Source organism: Mobula hypostoma, chromosome 13 (assembly GCF_963921235.1).
Source record: "Mobula hypostoma chromosome 13, sMobHyp1.1, whole genome shotgun sequence".
Classification (NCBI taxonomy): domain Eukaryota; kingdom Metazoa; phylum Chordata; class Chondrichthyes; order Myliobatiformes; family Myliobatidae; genus Mobula; species Mobula hypostoma.
In genome coordinates, this window is record NC_086109.1 from 98,036,501 (window position 1) to 98,058,379 (window position 21,879).

Genomic DNA, 21,879 nt, shown 5'->3' on the forward strand with positions numbered 1-21,879 from the left:
GAGTTGATAGGTATCTGATTCCAATTTCCTGCCCAGTCCATCATCTTAGATTCAGTGGTTCAAGAATCTATCTCAGGCTAGCAGTATTTAAGAGTGAGCTGAAGAAGAATTTCTTTGCTCAATGTCATGAGTCTTTGGTGTCCTTTTCACCAGAGAGATAAACCCTGGAATTTATTTAAAGCTGAGATGGATAGATTTTAATCAATAAGGGAAGTAAGGGCTACGGGGAGAGGTGGGGAAAATGCGCTTAATGTCTGAGCATCTGCATTTGCGGAGGTACAGAATGCTAAAGATTCAAAATATCAGAAGAAATGGCTTCATCTTCATGGAGGTACTCGGGAACATCTGAGAAGCTGAAGGCTTCATAGATGAGACTTCTACTGAGGTTAAAGTGTCTGCATATGAAGCCAAAGTACAGGCTTCATTTAGATGTGAGACCTCCAGGTGAAGTACGCTTAGTGCAGGATTCCTTTCTGTAACAAAGATCCCTTTTGAATATTTCTGGGGGTAAATGTTGTAACTGACATAGCAGCAGCAGCACCCAGGACAGTAGCTCTGGGGCTCAGCAGGGAAGAGTAAAGTCAGACAGAACAACAGTGATGGGAAACTCTGTAGTTATGGTGTAGGGTAATATATTGGATGACAAATGACACAGATTGTTCATAATAGAAACTGTTCTACATAATTTGCAAACACCATCATTGAGCTTTGTTGTGTTCACTTTGAAAGACGGTCTGACGTAATGACATCAGTGTAAGGCGACGGCTTTTAAGGTTTATTCGCAATGGAGAATTTGGGCTGCGTAAAGGGCTGCGTCTTTTGTTAAGCACTTTAAAAGATTCACATGTTTTACTCACAAAATCCTACATTGGTGACCCTTGACACTCTAGGACGATTTCAGAGTTACTGAATGACATGTTGACCAATGCAGTGACTTAAAAGTTGCCGGCGTTATGGAGGCAGCACAGTACCGTGTGGTTTGTACAGATGGAAGGCTACTTTACACCAAGAAATCACCATGAACAATACCAAATTTTACTATGTCATAGAATCGCTAAGTAGTTCCACTGCAGCCAGAGTGGCGAGTCTACGAAAAGACCTGTCTGCATGTGATAAATACAGTGGTGCTAGAAAGTTTGTGAACCATGTAGAATTTTCTCTATTTCTGTATAAATATGATAAAAAATGTGATCAGATCTTCACGTGTCCTAAAACTAGATAAAAAGAATTCAATTAAATAAATAACACAGAAAACATACTTGTTCATATGTTTATTGAGAAAAAAGATCTAATGTTACATGTATTTGTGGAAAAAGTACGTGAACCTTTGCTTTCAGTCACTGTTGTACAGCAATAACTTCGACCAAATGTTTCCGGTAACTGTTGATCAGTCCTACACTTTGGCTTGGAGGAATTTTAGGCCTTTCCTCCTTACAAAACTGCTTCAGCTCTCGATGTTGGGCTCTTTTTGCATGAACTGCTTGCTTCAGCTTGTTCCACATTTTTATAGGATTAAGGTCAGGACTTTGACTCGGCCATTCCAAAACACAATTTTTATTCTTTTTAACCATTCAGTTGTTGATTTACTCTTGTCTTTCAGATCATTGTCTTATTGCTTTATCCAACTTTTATTAGCTTCTAGGTGATGGGCTCCTACCATGACATTCTTCTGTAAGTGTCTTGATACAGTTTTGAATTCATTGTTCCCTCAATGATTGCAAGCTGTCCAGGTCCTGAGGCAGCAAAGCAGCTCCAAACCATGATGCTCCTTTCACCATGCTTCACTGTCGGGATGAGGTTTTAGCATTGCTGTTCAGTGCTCTTCTTTCCTCCAAACATAGCAATGTGCATTTCTGCCAAAAAATTCAACTTTTGTCCCATCTATCCCCAGAATATTGTCTCAGAAGTGTTGTGGAACATTGAGGTGGTCTTTTGCAAACTTGACACGTGTAGCAATGTTTTTTTTTTTGGAGACCAGTGGTTTCCTCTGTGGTGTCCTTCCATGAAAGCTATTCTTGTTCAGTGTTTTTCTTATAATGGACATGTGTACAGAGACTTTAGCAAGTTTTAGAGATTTCTGCAGGTCTTTTGGTGTTACCCTTGAGTTCTTTTACACCTCCTTCAGCATTGCACCTTGTGCTCTTGGAGTGATCTTTGCAGGATGCCCACTCCTACAAAGTACTGAGTAGCAACAGTATTGGGTTTCCTCCATTTGTAGACAGTTTCTCTTACTGTGCACTGATGAACACTCAGGCCTTTAGAAATGTTTTTGTAGCCTTTCCCAGCTTCATGCATCTCTACATTTCATCTTCTAAGGTCTTCTGAAAGTTGTTTTGATTGAGACATGCTGCACATAAGCAGATCTTTATTGAGAAGAGCAGGCTCTGTCAGTAACCGGACTTTGTGTGTCTTTTTATACGGCAGGGCACCTCTACAACCCACACGTCCAATCTCATCTTATAGATTGGAGCACCTGACTCCAAATAACTTTTGTAAAAGGCATTACCTCAGAGCTTCACATACTTTTCCCCACAAATACATGTAATATTGGATCATTTTTCTCAATAAATAAATGAGCAAGTATAATGTTTTTTGTATTATTTAATTAATTGGGTTCTCTTTATCTAGTTTTAGGAAGATCTGATCACATTTTAGGACATACTTAAGCAGAAATAGAGAAAATGCTACAAGGTTTACAAGCTTTCTAGCACCACTGTATGTCACCCTGCAAACTCACTTATTACAGACTTGGACTGTCTGAGTCTGAGCATGCCAAACATTTGCTTTCCCTGCCCTGCCTTGGTGACGCCAGGCTTTCAGAACTAATAGACAACATGCTATCTCTCCTGGGCATTCACCATCATTGTTTTATTTTTAGATAGATACTTTATTGATCCCAAAGGAAATTACAATGTCACTATAGCATTACAAGTGCACAGATACAGAATTATACAGATATTAGAAGGAAAAATAAGAAAGAGCAAAAAATAAGTTACCTCAAGTAGTCTAACAGGAAGGGGCCATCACTTCTTCAGCTATGGATTAACACTTTATAGAGGCTAATGGGTGAGGGTAAGAATGACCTTGTATAGTACTTTTTGGTGTCTTAGTCTATTATTAAAAGTGCTCCTCTGTTCAGCAAAGGTGGCATGCAGAGGGTGAGAAACATTGTCCAGAATTACCAGGAGTTTCCATGGGGTCTTTTGTTCTACCACAGTCTGCAGTGTGTCCAGTTTGGCTCTATAACAAAACCAGCCTTTCTAATCAGTTTACTGAGCCTGTTGACATCATCTGTGTTTGTGCCATTGCCCTAGCACACCAGCACATAGAAGATTGCACTGGTAACAACAAACTGGTGGAACATGTGAAGGAAAGGCTTGTATAATCCAAAGGACCTCAGTCTCCTTAGGAAGTAGAGGCAACTCTGGCCCTTCTTGTACACAGTCTGTATGCAACAAATGCCTGATCAAGTTCACACAGCCCTTGCTAATACACCCATGAAAGACTATAGGGAGCTTGCTAAAATGGCTGATTAACCTACGCTCAGCCAGGCAGAGGTGCATTGTTCTTCCTCCTTTCCCTGTTTCAATAAGCCTTCAGCAGACTCACACCCCCAACACTAGGTCTATGTTTTTAGCATGAACTCCAAGAACGACTCAGGGAGGGCAGGGAGAGCTCCAACTCCAACCACCATGGAGCTTCAACAGTGCCAGCACATTATGACATTGGAGGTCTGAACACCATGGGTTCCAGCTGTCAGGATTGTCTGTTGTTCATTATGGACACCCTATCAGGGCGATGTTTCCTGTATGATACAGGCGCTCAAATGAGTGTGCTGCCTGCATCATCCATTGATTATAAGGCAGAGAGCGATGGACCCTGACTGGAGGTTGCTAACTTCAACAGGATCCAGACTTGTGGGACGTGGCACATGACACTCTGCCTCAGTGGACAACATTACATATAGACATTGTCTTGGTTAAAGTTGCTAGACTTCTGCTCGGTGCAGATTTCCTGTGCGCCAAAAGACTTGTTAGTAGATCTTAAGAACTGCCAGCTTGTAGATACAAAGGACTTTGGGTTGTTAACCCTGTACTCTCAGTAAGTTTCCCATGAAGACTCTGTCTAGTACATGTACCACCACATATGAATACATTCACTTGCTGGGCAAATTCCCAAATCTCACCAAGCCCACATTTTCCACTAAAGTCACAAAGCATGAGGTTGAACATCACATTTGCAGAACTGGCTCACCAGTCCACCCCCGTGTGTGTAGAGTAGACATAGAAAAACTGGTCAAGGAGAAGGCTGAGTTTGCTAACATGGAAATGCTTGGTTAACATGAGGAAGTCTGCAGATGCTGGAAATCAGCAGGTCAGGCAGCATAAATGGAAATGAGGAAACAGTTGACATTTCAGGCCAAGAACCATCTCCAGAACTGAGAAAGAAGGGGGAAGATGTACATTAATGCCCTCTTAAGCCCCCTTACTATGACCCGTTCCACGTTTTGGAATGGGGTGAAAAGACGCTTTTAAAAATTTATTTGTTTACGGGATGTGGGCATTGCCAGCTAAGCCAGCATTTATTGCCCGTCCCTAGTTGCCCTTGAGAAGGTGATGGTGAGCTGCCTTCTTGAACCGTTGCAGTCCCTGAGGTGTAGGTACACCCACAGTGCTGTTAGGGAGGGAATTCCATGATTTTGACCCAGCGACAATGAAGGAACAGCGATATGTTTCCAAGTCAGGATGGTGAGTGACTTGGAGGGGGAATTTCCAAGTGGTGGTGTTCCCAGGTATCTGCTGTTCTCGTCCTTCTAGATGGTAGTGGCCGTGGGTCTGGAAGATCCTGCCTTAGTTTACCTCCAACATTTATTGTAGGTAGCAGAATGTGTTTCTTTAGATCATCTTAAACCAGCCCACAGAGACTTCAATGGTTCCACTACCATGCCCCCTGCAGCACGACATGACCATGTGTATGTCAGCACGCCTCAGACGAGCCAGAGGCACCTACTGTTACTCCAAGTTGGGTGGTTTGTACAAGCTTCAGATGACTTTCCCCTTCCTTCTCAGTTCTGAAGAAGGGGCTCTGCCTGAAATGTCAACTGTTTATTCATTTCCATAAATGCCTGACCTGCTGAGTTCCCCCAGCATTTTGTGTGTGTTTCTTTAGTAATGCTTGGTATTGTATACAGCTTGAGTAGCCCATGAGCTTCACCCCTCCACATGACCCCTAAGCCTGATGGTGGTTGCTGTCCATATGACGATTACCGCTGCCTTAACGAGGACACCACCCCCTGGTCATTACCCAGTCCCACATATTCAAGACCTTTCAGCATGTTTAGCTGGAAAGATATTTTTTTCTATATTGGACTTAGTCAGGGGCTTCCATCAGGTGCCTGTGTGTGCTGAGGACATTCTCAAAACTGCAATTATAACCCCATTTGGCCTCTTTGAGTTTCTGCTCATGCCATTTTGGCTGAAAAATACAGCATGGACTTTTCAGCAGTTAGTGGGTTCTGTGTTAGATGACTTGGATTTTCTTTTTGTGTACCTGTTTTGGTGAATTCTGGGCTGGGGGGCATCTGTGTAGGGTAATGTAATGGGTGACAAATAACCATGATAGAAACTGTTCTACATAATTCACAAATCCCGTCATTGAGTTGTAAACAGGAGAAATTTTGCAGTTGCTGAAAATCCAAAGCAACACACACACAATGCTAGAGGAACTCAGCAGGTCAGGCAGCAACTATGGAAATGAATAAATAGTTGACATTTTAGGCCAAGACCCTTCTTAAGGGTCATGTGTATGTCAGCACACCACTGGTCAATGAGTTATTGTGTTCACTTTAAGAGATGGCTTCTGACGTAAAGTGCAATGTTACAATAGTCATGGGGGATTTCAGTATGCAGGTAGAGAGGAAATTTCTAGAATGCCTATGAGATGGCTTTTTAGGGCAGCTCGTGGTTGAGCCCACTAGGGGATCAGCTAATCTGGATTGGGTGTTATGCACTGAATTGGAATTGATTAGAGAGCTTAACATGAAAGAATCCTTGGGGGAAGTGATCATAATATGGTCAAAATCACCCTGAAATTTGAGAAGCAGGAGCAAAAGTCAGATGTATCAGTATTACAGTTGAGTAAAGGGAATTACAAGGGCATGAGAGTGGAATTGGCCAGAATTGATTGGAAAATAACAGAGCAACAATGACTGGAATTTCTGGAAGCAATTCAGAAGGCACAAGATATATACAACCCAAAGATGAAGTAGTATCCCAAAGGAAAGATGACACAACCATGGCTAACAAGAGAAGTCAAAGCCAACATAAAAACCAAAGAGAGGGCATATAATAGAGCAAATATTAATGGGAAGTTAGAGGATTAAGAAGCTTTAAAAAAAAACAAAAGAAGGTAACTTAAAAAAGTCATTAAAAGGAAGAGATGGAATATTAAAGTAAGCTAGCCAGCAATAATGAAGATACCAAAAAGTTTCTTCAGATACATTGAGTGTAAAAGAGAGGCAGGAGTGGATATCGGACTGCTGGAAAATGATGCTGGAGAGGTAGAAAAGGGATACAACAAAATGCAGATGAATTGAGTAAGTATTTTGCATCAGATTTCGCTGTGGAAGATACTAGCAACATGGTGGAAGTTCCAGTGTGTCGAGTCAGAAATGTATGAAGTTGCCATTAATAGGAAGAAGATTCTTGGGAAACTGAAAGGTCTGAAGTCACCTGCACCAGATGGTGTACACCCCAGACTTCTGAAAGAGGTGGCTGGAGAAATTGTGGAGGCATTGGTAATGAACTTTCAAGAATCACTAGATTCTGGGATGGTTCTGGAAGACTGGAAAACTGCAAATGTCTCTCCACTCTGAAAAGGGAGAGAGGCAAAAGAAAGGAAATTGTAGGCCAGTTAGTCTGACCTCAATGGTTGGGAAGATGTTGGAGTTGATTGTTAAGGATGTGGTTTTGGGGTACTTGGAGGCACATGATAAAATAGGCAGTGGCCAGCATAGTTTCCTCAAGGGAAAATTTTGCCTGACAAATCTGTTGGAATTCTTTGAAGAAATAACAAGCAAGATAAAGGAGAATCGGTTGATGTTGTGTATTTGGATTTACAGGAGGCCTTAGACAAGGTGCCACACATGAGGCTGCTTAACAAGTTAAGAGCCTGTGGTATTACAAGAAAGGTACTAGCAGAGATAAAGTAGTGGCTGATTGGCAAGAGGCAAAGAGTGGGTATAAAGGGAGCCTTTTCTGGTTGGCTGCAGGACCAGAGGATACAGCCTCATAATAGATGGGCGACCTTTTAGAACGGAGATGATGAGAGTGGTGACTCTGGAATTTGTTGCTACAGGCAGCTGTGGAGACTAAGTCTTTATGTATATTTAAGGCAGAGGTTGATGGATTATTGATTGGTCAGGGCATAAATAAATACTGGGAGAAGGCAGGAGATTGGAGCTGAAAGGGAAAGTGGATTAGCCATAATGAAATGTAGGAGCTAACCCGATGGGCTACCTGGCCTAATTCTGCTCCTATATCTTATGGTAATGACATCAGTGTAAGGTTATTGCTTTTGGGGTTTGTTCATAATGGAAGTAAAGGGCTATGGCTTTTGTTAAGCATATTAAACAATTCACACATGTTTTATTCACAAAATTGTACAATGGGCCCCGCCATATCTCATTCACTCAGTGGGTTTTGTTTATATGGGTAGAACTCAAAAATAAGAAAGGTACAATCACTCTGATGTGATTATACTACAGATCTATACTACAGTCCTAGGAAATTGAGGAACAGACATGCAGGCAGATTAGGTAATAGTGTGAAAAACAGGGATGACTTCAACTTCACTAATACAGACTGGGATCTCCTTAGTGCAAGAGATTTAGGCTGGGCAGAATTTGTTAGGTATATCCAGGAGGATTTCTTAAATCAATATGTAGATAATCCAACAAGATGTTGAACCTGGTGTTGGGGAATGAGCCTGGTCAAATGACCAACCTTTCAGTGGCAGGACAATTAGGTGATGGTGATCACAACTCCTGAGATTTTAAGATAATTATAGGTAAGGATAAATATTGATCATGAGAGTGAGTATCAAGTTTGAGCAGGCCAAATTAAGAGACTATTTGTCATGATCTAAGGAGAGTTATTTGAGCACAGCTGATTTCAGGCAAGTCCACATTTGATGTGAAGGGCGTGTAAAGTGCAACACTACAAAATACAGTGCAGGTATGTTCTGGTAAGAAGAATGGACAAAGATAGCAAGTTAAAGGAACCTTGCAGGTTGACAAAGGTGATGAATTCAGTCAAGCAGGACAGGAACTAACTTTAGTAGTTATGATGTTTAAAATGCTGAGGGTTTTTAATTTGCTTCCCAACAGCCTTTGTCACGTTGAGGACTGGTTACCTCTTTATGTATAACCTGGTGCAGTTTCTGGGCTTCTCTTGGATTTTTATCAATATGACAGTGAGACTCTTTGTCTTCGGCCAGGGTAAGTGATTTCATTATTGGTAATCCAGAGTTCCTACCTTGCCTCGCTGTGAAATCCTGTTATTCAAGTTAATTCGGTGTTGGAAGTCAGTGGATTTTTAATTTTAAGTCTTGATATGAAACTTTCGCTAGTGTCAGAGTTTGTAGATCAATACAGCATGGATGCAGGCCTTCCAGCCTAACTTATCCATGCTGATCAAGGCACCCATGTTTGGCTGTTATCCCCTAAATCCTCTCTTATCCATCTATAGAAACATAGAAAATAGGTGCAGGAGTAGGCCATTCGGCCCTTCGAGCCTGCACCGCCATTTATTATGATCATGGCTGATCATCCAACTCAGAACCCTGCACCAGCCTTCCCTCCATACCCCCTGATCCCCGTAGCCACAAGGGCCATATCTAACTCCCTCTTAAATATAGCCAATGAACTGGCCTCAACTGTTTCCTGTGGCAGAGAATTCCACAGATTCACCACTCTCTGTGTGAAGAAGTTTTTCCTAATCTCAGTCCTAAAAGGCTTCCCCCTTATCCTCAAACTGTGACCCCTCGTTCTGGACTTCCCCAACATCGGGAACAATCTTCCTGCATCTAGCCTGTCCAATCCCTTTAGGATTTTATACGTTTCAATCAGATCCCCCCTCAATCTTCTAAATTCCAACGAGTACAAGCCCAGTTCATCCAGTCTTTCTTCATATGAAAGTCCTGCCATCCCAGGAATCAATCTGGTGAACCTTCTAAACCCCTTTTATCCATATACTTATCCAAATATCTTTTAACTGTTGTCATTCTATCTGCCACAACCACTTTCTCTGGCAGTGTTTTCCACCCTTTGTGTGAAGAAGTTGTCTTGTCAGGTCTCTTGTGAATCTTTCACCTCTCACCTTAAACCTGGGTCCTCTAGTTTTTTGTTCTCCTTCCCTAGTGGAAAAGACTGTGTGCATTGACACTGCTGACATGCCTCATGATTTTATGCATCTTGATAAGATCACTTCTTTGTTTCAAGGAATACCGATCTGATTAGCTGCCCCAAATTCGGTCTGTGGTCAGGGACAAGAGGGTGTGACTGTGAGTGAGGAGGGTAGTGGGATCCAAGAGACAGTCATGGTCCATGTGGGTATCAATTACATAGGTAGAATGAGGAAAGAGGTTCTGCTGAGGGAATTTGAGCAGCTAAGGACTAAATTAAAAATCAGAACCAAAAAGGTGATAATCTCTGGATTCCTAACAGAGCCACATGAAAATTGGCACAGAGTTAAGACCATAAGCCATAGGAGCAGAATTAGGCCATCTAGCCCATCGAATCTGCTCCGCCATTCAATCATGGCTGATCCTTTTTTTTACTCCTCCTCAACCCCAGTTCTCGGCCGTCTCCCCAAAACCTTTGATGCCATGTCCAATCAAGAACCTTTTAATCTCTGCCTCAAATATATCCAACGTCTTGGCCTCCACAGCTGTACGTGGCAACAGATTCCATAAATTCACCAGCCTTTGGCTAAAGAAATTTCTCTGCATCTCTGTTTTGAAAAGGTGCCCCTCTATCCTGAGGCTGTACCCTCTTGTCCTAGACTCATCCACAATGGGAAACATCCTTTCCACACCTACTCTGTCTAGGTCTTTCAACATTTGAAAGGTTTCAATGCGATCCCCCCTCATCCTTCAGAATTCTAGCAAGTACTGACCCAGAGCCATCAAACGTTCCTCGTATGATAACCCTTTCATTCCTGGAATCATCCTTGTGAGCCTCATCTGGACCCTCTCCAATGCCAGCACATCTCTTCTAAGAGGAGGGGCCGAAAACTATTCACAATACTCAAGGTGAGACCATAACAGTGCCTGAAAGCCTCAGCATCACATCCCTGCTCATGTATTCTAGACCTCTTGAAACCATGTTAGCCTTCCTCACCACCGACTCAACCTGCAAGTTAACCTTCAGGGTGTTCTGCACAAGGACTCCCAAACCTCTCTGCATCTCAGATTCCTGGATTTTCTCCCCATTTAGAAAATAGTCCGCACATTTATTTCTACTACCAAAGCGCATGACCATGCACTTTCCAACATTGTATTTCATTTGCCACTTCCTTGCCCATTCTCCTAATATTTCTAAGTCCTTCTGCATCCTTCCTGTTTCCTCAACACTAGCTGCCCCTCCATCATTTGTATCATCTGCAAACTTAGCAACAAAGCCACCTATTCCATCATCTAAATAATTTATATATAGTATAAAAAGAAGTGGTCCCAACACCGACCCCTGCGGAACACCTCTAGTCACTGGCAGCCAACCAGAAAAGGATGCTTTTATTCCCATATGCTGCCTCCTACCATTCAGCCAATGCTCTAACTATGCCAGTAATTTTCCTGTAATACCATGAGTTTTTAACTTGGTAAGCAGCCTCATGTTTGGCACCTTGTCTAAGGCCTTCTGAAAGTCCAAATATACAACATCCACTGCAGCCCTTTTATCTATCCTACTTGTAATCTCCTCAAAGAATTCCAACAGGTATGTCAGGCAGGATTTTCCCTGAAGGAAACCATACTGACTTTGTCCTGTCTTGTCCTGTCTCATCAGGTACTCCATCACCTCATCCATAACAATTGACTCTAACATCTTCTCAACCACTGAGGCCAGGCTAACTGGTCTATAATTTCCCTTCTGCTGCCTTCCACCTTTCTTAAAGAGGGGAGTGACATTTGCAATTTTCCAGTCCTCTGGCACCATGCCAGGGTCCAATGATTTTTGAAAGATCATTTCTAATGCCGCCACCATCTCTAACGCTACCTCTTTCAGAGCCTGGGATGCAATTCATCTGGTCGGAGTGACTTATGTATCTTTAGGTCTTTCAGCTTTTTGAGCACCTTCTCTCTTGTAATAGTAACTGTACCTACTTCTCTTCCTTCACACACTACAACATCAGGCATACTGCTAGTGTCTTCCACAGTGAAGACTGATGCAAAATACTTATTTAGTTCATCAGCCGACTCCTTCTCACCTGTTATTATTTCTCTGGCCTCATTTTCTAGCGGTCTTATATCAACGCTTATTTCTCTTTTATTCTTAACATACTTGAAAAAACTTTTACTATCCACTTTGATATTATTTGCTAGCTTGTTTCATATTTTATTTTCTCCCTTCTAATGATTTTTTTAGTTGCTCTCTGTAAGTTTATAAAAACTTTCCAATCCTCTTACTTTCTCACTAATTTTTGCTTTGTCGTATGCCCTTTCTTTTGCTTTTACAATGGCTTTGACTTCCCTTGTCAGCCATGGTTGTACTATTTTACCATTTGAGTATTTCTTCATTTTTAGAAAACATCTGCACCTTCGTCATTTTCCCCAGAAACGCACGCTTTTGCTGCTCTGCTGACATCTCTGCCAGCAGCTCCTTCCGATTTACTTTGGCCAACCCCTCTCTCATAGCACTGTAATTTCCCTTACTCACTGAAATACTGCTGCATCAGACTTTACTTCCTCCCTATCATATTTCAAGTTGAACTCAGTCATATTGTGATCACTGGTTCCTAAGGATTCTTTTACCTTAAGATCCTTGATCGCCACTGGTTCATTACATAACACCCAATCCAATATAGCTGATCCCCTAGTAGGCTCAACAACAAACTGCTCTAAAAAGCTGTCTCTTAGGCATTCAACAATCTTACTCTCTTGAGATCCATTACCAATCTGATTTTCCCAATCAACCTACACGTTAAAATCTCCCATGACTACCATAACATTGCCCTTTTGACTCGCCTTTTCTATTTCCTGTTGTAACCTGTGGTCCACCTCCCAGCCACTGTTGGGAGGCCTGTATATAACTGTCATCAACATCCTTTTACCCTTACAGTTTCTTAACTCAACCCACAAGCATTCAACATCTTCCGATCCTATGTCACATCTTTCTACTGATTTGATGCCATTCTTTACCAGTAGAGCCACACTGCCCCCTCTGCCTACCTTCCTATCCCTCCGATTTAATGTGTAACCTTGGACATTCAGCTCCCAACTACAGCCATCCTTCAGCCACGATTCAGTGATGGCCACAACATCATACCTGGCAATCTGTAATATTACAATAAGATCATCCACCTTATTTCTTACACTATGCACATTTAGATACAACACCTTGAGTACCATATCCTTTCTGATTCTGCATCCCTAATAATTTGATACTCAGCCAGTTGGCTGCAACTAAGTCCCATCACCTGCCTGCCCTTCTTGACAGTCTGACTGCACGCTATCTTTAATTTTGCCCTATCCTAGAGTCCCTTCACTCCGGTTCCTACACGCCCCCCCCCCCCCAGCCAAATTAGTTTAAACCCTCCTCAAACCTTAACAAACCTGCCTTCGAGAATATTGGTCTCCCTCAGGTTCATGTGCAACCCGTCACTTTTGAACAGGTCATACCTCCCCCAGAAGAGATCCAAGAACCTGAAGCCCTGCCCGTGCACCAGCTTCTCAGCCACGCATTTATCTACCAGATCATCCTGTTTCTACCCTCACTGGTGTGTGGCACAGGCAGCAATCCAGAAATTACTACCCTGGAAGTCCTGCTTCTCAGTTTTCTACCCAGCTCTCGAAATTCTCTTTTCAGGACCTCATTGCTTTTCCTTCCTATGTCACTGGTACCAATATGTACCAAGACATTTGGCTGCTCCCCCTCCCTCTCCTCTGTGGATATGATCTGAGACATCACTGATCCTGGCACCTGGGAGGCAACATACCATTCGAGTATCCCGTTCACGTCCACAAAATCTCCTGTCTGTTCCCCTGACTATTGAGTCCCCTATCACTACTGCTCCCTTCTCCCTCTTTCCCTTCAGCACCACGGACCCACGGTCAGTGCCTGTAACCCAGTTGCCGCAGCATTCTCCCAGGAGGTCATTCCCCACAGAAGTATCCAAAGCAGTGTACTTTTTTTTTTTGTTTTTTTTTTGGCACGTGCTTGCGTGCGAGTCTGTGCGTGTGCTTGCATCCGTGGTGATGTCTTTTTCATGGCTTTTTAGACGGCGCAGAATGAGAGAGAGACTGTGTGGCACGCCACTCCCCACACAGACATTTTCGCAGTATTTTCCCTTTATTTTATGAGGTCGAGTTGCTATCTCGACACTCAACCCAGCACGGATGGAAAACATACTTGGGAGTGGACCCGACTGGTTTCGAACCCAGGAACCTCCACTCCCGGGTCTGGCACCGATGTCATTGCGCCACCAGCTGGCCCAGCGGTGTACCTATTTTTGAGGGGAATGGCCACAGGGGTGCTCTGCTCTAACTGCTTATTTCCATTTCTTCTGACAGTCACCCAGCTACTCGCCACCCACAACTTCGGGGTGACTACCTCTCTGTAACTTTGATCAATTATCTCCTCACTCTCCCGTACAAGCCGAAGGTCATCCAGTTGCTGCTCCAGATCCCTAACATGGTCTTCAAGGAGCTGCAGCTGGATGCACTTCACACAGATGCAGTTCCCCGGGAGACTCTGGATCTCCCAGTTCTCCAACATCCAGCACGGAGAACACACCACAGCCATTTAAATGGTACAGTAAGAGAGGAAATAAAACCAAAAAGGAAACCTTAATAGGTGCTTTACACAGAGCCGAAGCTTTTTTTAAGCAAATCCTATCACTTAACTCGCCACTGGCCTATTCCTGACAATGGCTGCTCTGCTTATCCCTCTGTACTTTTATTTTGTTCATAGAGCTCTGTTGACGCCACTGATAGGCCCTGTACAATGGACAAACGCCTGTGAAGCTCTCTTTTTAAATAACCACTGCCGACCTGCGAGAAATACCTCTTCATAGAGCTCTAGTTAAGATTAGAAGCTAAATCATAGCTCAAGGATTGGTGTGGGAGAAGTGGGTTTGAATTCATGAGAAACTGGCACCAGTATTGGGGAAGGAGGGAGCTGTTCCATTGGGACAGGCACCACCTGAACCATGATGGGACCTGGATCCTGGCAAATTGTATAACTAGGGTTGTGGATAGGGCTTTACTCTAAATAGCAGGGGGACAGGTTCAACAGATTGGAGAAATATGGATGAAATAAAAGAGAAAAGTGTGAATAAAGATGAAGTAAGGATAAAACTTTAAAAAAAGAGAAAAGTAAGGGTGGAATGCAGAAAAGTCAAGTGCAAGAGAGACAAAGATTACTAGATTTTAAAGGCACAATGAGTGTAAGGGCACTTTATTTGAATGGCCTTGGTATTCGTAACAAGGTCTGAACTTTTGGCATAAATCAGTACAAAAGGGTATGACTTAGAGGCCATTACAGAGACACGGTTGCAGGGTGGACAGGATTGGGAATTAAATATCCAAGGATATCAGGTAATACGGAATAGGTGGGAAGGTAAGGGAGCTAGGGTAGCGCTCTTAATTAAGGATGAGATCAAGCTGTTTGTGAGAGATGATATAAGATCTAAGGAGCAGAATGTCGAATCCATTTGGGTAGGGATTAGGAATAGTAAAGGGAAAAAATCACTGGTGAGAGTTGTCTATAGGCCACTGAATATCAATGTTACAGTGGCACAGGCTTAAGCCAAGAAATATCTGAGGCACGTAAGAATGGAACACAGCAGTTTTTGTGGGGGACCTTAACTTACACATTGGGTGAATCAAGTGGGTCGAGACAGTCTTGAAGAGGATAGGGAAAGCTTAGAGAGATATGGGCTGAATACATACAAGTAGGCGCATGGTCAGGTGGTTAAGGCATTGGTCTAGTGATCTGAAGGTCGCTAGTTCAAGCCTCAGCTGAGGCAGAGTGTTGTGTCTTTGAGCAAGGCACTTAACCATACATTGCTCTGCGACGACACTGGTGCCAAGCTGTATCGGCCCTAGTGCCCTTCCCTTGGACAACATTGGTGGCGTGGAGAGGGGAGACTTGCAGCATGGGCAACTGCCGGTCTTCCATACAACCTTGCCCAGGCCTGCGCCCTGGAAACCATGGTCTCATGAGACTAATTGTGGAGGTTGATAGGTTGGAAGATGAGGACTAGGGGCCTCCATCCTTGTTCTGTCCTGAAGGAAAGAATTGAATGCAGCAAATGGATGTGGTGTAGTCAAATTTTGGTCATCTACCTACAGAAAGAGTCCAGAGAAAACTTACAAGGATGTTGCCAGGTCGAGGACCCGAGTTGTAAGGAAAGATTGAATAGGTTTGGGCTTTATTCCCTTGAACATAGAAGACCGAGGGGAGATTTGATAGATGTATACAGTTACGAGGTGTATAGATAAGGTAAACGCAAGCAAGATTTTTCCATTAAGGTCATGGGCTAAAGGTGAAAAGTTTTGAGGGGAACATGAGGTGATACCTCACTCAGGGTCATGAGAGTGTGGAACAAGCTGCCAGTCAAGTGGTGCATGCGAGCTCGATTTCAATGTTTAAAAGCATAGAAGCATAGAAAACTTACAGCACAATACAGGCCCTTCGGCTCACAAAGCTGTGCTGAACATATCCCTATCTTAGAACTACCTAGGTAGTTCCCTATCGTTTCCGCTGCCAGCAGCCCATTCCACGCACTCACCACTCTCTTCATAAAAAAACTTACCCCTGACAGCTCCTCTGTACCTACTTCCAAGCACCTTAAAACTATGCCCTCTCATGCTAGCCATTTCAGCCCTGGGGAAAATCCTCTGACTATCCACACGATCAATGCCTCTCATCATCTTATACACCTCTATCAGGTCACCTCTCATCCTCCGTCGCTCCAAGGAGAAAAGGCCAAGTTCACTCAACCTATTCTCATAAGGCATGCTCCCCAATCCAGGGAACATCCTTGTAAATCTCCTCTGCACGCACCATGGTTTCCACGTCCTTCCTGTAGTGAGGCAACCAGAATTGAGCACAGTACTCCAAGTGGGGTCTGACCAGGGTCCTATATAGCTGCAACATTACCTCCCGACTCTTAAACTCAGTCCCACAGTTGATGAAGGCCAATGCACCGTATGCCTTCTTAACCACAGAGTCAACCTGTGTAGCAGCTTTGAGTGTCCTATGGACCCAGACCCCAAGATCCCTCTGATCCTCCACACTGCCAAGAGTCTTACCATTAATGCTGTATTTTGCCATCATATTCGACCTACCAAAATGAACCACCTCACACTTATCTGGGCTGAACTCCATCTGCCACTTCTCAGCCCAGTTTCGCATCCTATCAATGTCCCATTGTAACCTCTGACAGCCCTCCACACTATCCACAACACCCTCAACATTTGTGTCATCAGCAAATTTACTAACCCATCCCTCCACTTCCTCATCCAGGTCATTTATAAAAATCACAAAGATTAGGGGTCCCAGAACAGATCCCTGAGGCACACCACTGGTCACTGGCCTCCATGCAGAAGATGACCTGTTTACAACCACACTTTGCCTTCTGTGGGCAAGTCAGTTCTGGATCCACAAAGCAATGTCCCCTTGGAACCCATGCCTCCTTACTTTCTCAATAAGCCTTGCATGGGGTACCTTATCAAATGCCTTGCTAAAATCCACATACACTACATCTATGGCTCTACCGTCATCAACGTGTTTAGTCACATCCTCAAAATATTCAATCAGGCTCGTAAGGCATGATCTGCTTTTGACAAAGTCATGCTGACTATTCCAAATCATATTATGCCTCTCCAAATGTTGATAAATCCTGCCTCTCAGGATCTTTTCTATCAACTTACCAACCACTGATGTAAGACTCACTGGCCTCTAATTTCCTGGGCTATTTCTACTCTCTTTCTTGAATAAGGGAACAACATCTGCAACCCTCCAATCCTCCAGAACCTTTCCTGTCCTCACTGATGATGCAAAGATCATTGCCGGAGGCTCAGCCATCTCCTTCCTCGCTTCCCACAGTAGCCTGGGGTACATCCCATCCGGTCCCAGTGACTTATCCAACTTGATGCTTTCCAAAAGCTCCAGCACATCCTATTCCTTAATATCTACATGCTCAAGCTTTTCAGTCCATTGCAAGTCATCCCTACAATTGCCAAGATCCGTTTCCGTAGTGAATACTGAAGCAAAGTATTCATTAAGTACCGCCGCTATTTCCTCCGGTTCCATACACACTTTTCCACTGTCACACTTGATTGGTCCTATTCTGTCATGTCTTATCCTCTTGCTCTTCACATACTTGTAAATGCCTTGGGACTTTCCTTAATCCTGTCTGCCAAAGGCCTTCTCATGGCCCCTTCTGGCTCTCCTAATTTTATTCTTAAGCTCCTTCCTGCTAGTCTTATAATCTTCTAGATCTCTATCATTACCTAGTTCTTTGAACCTTTCGTAAGCTCTTCTTTGCTTCTTGACTAGATTTACAACAGCCTTTGTACACCTTGGATCTTGTACCCTACCATCCTTTCCGTGTCTCATTGGAACGTACCTACTCAGAACCCCATGCAAATACCCCCAGAACATTTGCCACATTTCTTCCATACATTTCTCTGAGAACATCTGTTTCCAATTATGCTTCCAAGTTCTTGCCTGATAGCCTCATATTTCCCCTTACTCCAATTAAATGTTTCCCTAACTTGTCTGTGCTTATCCCTCTCCAGTGCTATGGTAAAGGAGATAGAATTGTGATCATTGTCTCCAAAGTGCTCTCCTACTAAGAGACCTGACACCTGACCAGGTTCATTTCCCACTACCAAATCAAGTACAGCCTCTCCTCTTGTAGGTTATCTACATTTTGCGTCAAGAAACCTTCATGAACACATCTACCAAACTCTATCCCATCTAAACCCCTCATTCTAGGGAGATGCCAATCAATAGTTGGGAAATTAAAATCTCCCACCACAATGACCCTGTTATTATTAGTCTTTCCAGAATCTGTCTCCCTATCTGCTCCTCGATGTCTCTTTTATTATTGGGTGGTCTATTAAAAAAGCACCCAGTGGAGTTTTCCTATTCCTAACTTCCACCCACAGAGACTGCGTAGACAACCCCTCCATGACTTCCTCCTTTTCTGCAGCCGTGACACTATCTCTGATCAGCAGTGCCACGCTCCCAACTCTTTTGCCTCCCTCCCTATCCTTTCTCTAACATCTAAAGCCTGGCACTTGAAGTAACCATTCCTGCCCCTGAGCCATCCAAGTCTCTGTAATGGCCACAACATAATAGCTCCAAGTGCTGATGCACGCTCTTAAGCTCATCTGCTTTATTCATAATACTCCTCGTCTGAGCGAGTCCCTTCTCTATCACCTGCCTATCTTCCCTTTCGCACTGTCTCCAAGCTTTCTCTATTTGTGAGCTAATCTCCCTTTCCTCCATCACTTCAGTTCAGTTCAGTTCTCACCCCTCAGCAATTCTAGTTTAAACCCTCCCCAACAACAAACTTTCTCACCGGGATATTGGTCCCCCTTGGATTCAAGTGCAACCTGTCCTTTTTGTACAGGTCACACCTGCCCCAGAAGAGGTCCCAATGATCCAGAAATCTGAATCCCTGCCCCCTGCTCCAATCCCTCAGCCACGCATTTATCCTCCACCTCATTTTATTCCTATACTCACTGTCACGCGGCACAGGCAGTAATCCTGAGATTACTACCTTTGAGGTCCTGCTTCTCAACTTCTTTCCTTACTCCCTGTAGTCTGTTTTCAGGACCTCCTCCCTTTTCCTACCTATGTTGTTGGTATCAATATGTACCACGACCTCTGGCTGTTCTCCTTCCCACTTCAAGATATTGTGGACACGATCAAAAAATATAAGAGAAGTTTGGATAGGTACATGAACGGTAGGGGACTGGAGGGTATGGTCCTGGTGCAGGTCGATAGGAATAGACTGTTTAAATTGTTTGGTGTGGGCTGAAGGGCCTATTTCTGTGCTATGGCTCTTAAGGGTTTTGTTAGAAATGGTAACGGGGTTCAGAAAGGGATGCCAGTGATATTCATGTGGGGAGAATCATCACTGGGACAAATATGACAATGACAAAGGAATGAGAATAATAGAATAGAGTCCTTGCAGGAAGCGGGGTGGGATGAAGAGTAGTTGAGATTGCTGTGGGAGTGGGTAAGCTGGAAATGGATGTTAGTAGCTGTCCCATGTCCTGAAATGGAGAAAGAGATTCAAGAAAGAATGTAAGAGATTGACCAGGTGAAGGTGTGTTCATCAAGGCATTGAGTTCAAGATTTGGGAAATCAATATGCAGTTTTACAATTCTTTATCCAAGCAGGAAGGTTTGCTAGTGCTGCACAGGGGTGGGGCCAGGGGTTTAAGAGGGAGTTGTAGGGGGCTGGGAACCAGAATGCTAGAGCAGATAGTGAAGTGTTAGTGAGGAAAGATGTTGTTAAGTCCACATACATGGTCAGGAATCAAATGGCCTAGCACGGTGAGCCCAATGTTCTAAGTTGTGTATATTTCACTGCAGTAGGCATTGTAGGAAAGGCGGATGAGCTTAGAGCATGGATCAACACATGGAATTATGATATTGTAGCCGTGAGACTTGATTGCAGGAAGGGCAGGTTAGGACTGGCAGTTCCATATTCAGGGGTTCCTTTGTTTCAGACGTGATAGAGCAGGAGCGGTAGCATTACTGGTCAGGGAAAATATCTCAGCAGTACTTTGCCAGGACAGACTGGAAAGTTCATCTACTAAGGCTTTATGGGTAGAACTGAGGAATAAGAAACGTATGAGCATGTTAATAAGATTATATTATAGACCACCCAACGGTCCATGGGATTTAGAGGAGCAAATTTGTAGAGAGATTGCAGACTGTTGCAAGAAACAAGATTGTGATAATAAGTGACTTTAACTTTCCACGTATTGACTGGGTCTCCCATACTGTAATAGATGGATTAGAATTTGTCAAATGTATTCAGGAAAGTTTCTTCAATCAGCTTTAACCAGCTAGAGAGTGTAGTACTAGATCTCCTATTAGGGAATGAGAGAGGACAGGTGACAGAACTTTGTGTAGGGGAACACTCTACATCTAGTGATCATAAATGTGTATTTGTATTTTCAGAAGGCCTTGACAAGGTGCCACACATAAGGCTGCTTAACAAGTTAAGATCCCATGGTTTTACAGGAAGGATACGAGCATAGATCGAACATTGGCTGATTGGCAAGAGGCAAAGAGTGGGAATAAATGGGGGCATTTCTGGTTGGCTGTCGGTGACTAGTGATGTTCCACAGGGGGTTTGTGTTGGGACCGCTTCTTTTTACGTTATATGTCAGTGATTTGGATGATGGAATTGATGGATTTGTGGCCAATTTTGAGTACAATATGAAGGTAGGTGGAGGGGTAGATAATTCTGAGGACACAGAGAGGCTACAGAAGGACTTGGACAAATCAGGAGTATGGGCAAAGAAGTGGCAAATGCGATACAGTGTTGGGAAGTGTACTTTGGTACCATAAACTTTGTTACCATAAACTTTGGTAGAAGAAATAAAAGGGTAGACTATTTTCTAACGAGAGAAAATTCAAAAATCTGAGTTGTAAATTTGCAGATTGGAAGGCAAATGCAATGTTAGCATTCATTTCGAGAAGCTAAAAGTATAAAAGCAAGGATACAATGTTGGGGCTCTATAACACATTGGTGAGGCCTCACTTAGGGTATTGTGAGCAATTTTGGGCCCCTTATTGGGGACGGGAGAGGTTCCGGAGCATTGGAGGGTTGTGGATGTTGTTCCTTTATTCAAGAAAGGGAGTAGAGATAGCCCAGGAAATTATAGACCAGTGAGTCTTACTTCAGTGGTTGGTAAGTTGATGGAGAAGATCCTGAGAGGCAGGATTTATGAACATTTGGTGAGGTATAATATGATTAGGAATAGTCAGCATGGCTTTGTCAAGGGCAGGTCGTGCCTTACGAGCCTGATTGAATTTTTTGAGGATGTGACTAAACACATTGATGAAGGAAGAGCAGTAGCTGTAGTGTATGTGGATTTTAGCAAGGCATTTGATAAGGTACCCCATGCAAGGCTTATTGAGAAAGTAAGGAGGCATGGGATCCAAGGAGACATTACTTTGTGGATTCAGAATTGGCTTGTTCACAGAAGGCAAAGAGTGGTTGTAGACAGGTCATATTCTGCATGGAAGTCGATGGCCAGTGGTGTGCCTCAGGGATCTGTTCTGGGACCCCTTCTCTTCATGATTTTTATAAATGACCTGGATGAGGAAGTTGAGGGATGGGTTAGTAAGTTTGCTGATGACACAAAGGTTGGAGGTGTTGTGGATAGTGTGGAAGGCTGTCAGAGGTTACAATGGGACATTAATAGGTTGCAAAACTGAGCTCAGAAGTGGCAGATGGAGTTCAACCCAGTTAAGTGTGAGGTGGTTTATTTTGGTAGATCAAATATGATGGCAGGATATAGTATTAATGGTAAGACTCTTGGCAGTGTGGAGGATCAGAGGGATCTTGGGGTCTGAGTCCATAGGATGCTCAAAGCAGCTGCGCGGGTTGACTCTGTGGTTAAGAAG

The 21,879-nt window shown here is 43.4% G+C and overlaps 1 protein-coding gene across 2 annotated transcripts in view; it reads left to right on the top strand.

Annotated features, from left to right (window-relative positions):
* hacd3 (3-hydroxyacyl-CoA dehydratase 3) overlaps window positions 1-21,879 on the top strand; it is an 86,677-nt gene that overhangs the window by 36,345 nt on the left and 28,453 nt on the right. For both annotated transcript variants that reach the window (XM_063066346.1, XM_063066347.1), the window contains exon 6: window positions 8,387-8,497. In XM_063066346.1, coding sequence (XP_062922416.1) covers window positions 8,387-8,497 — 111 coding nt within the window. The remainder of the gene's footprint in view (window positions 1-8,386; window positions 8,498-21,879) is intronic.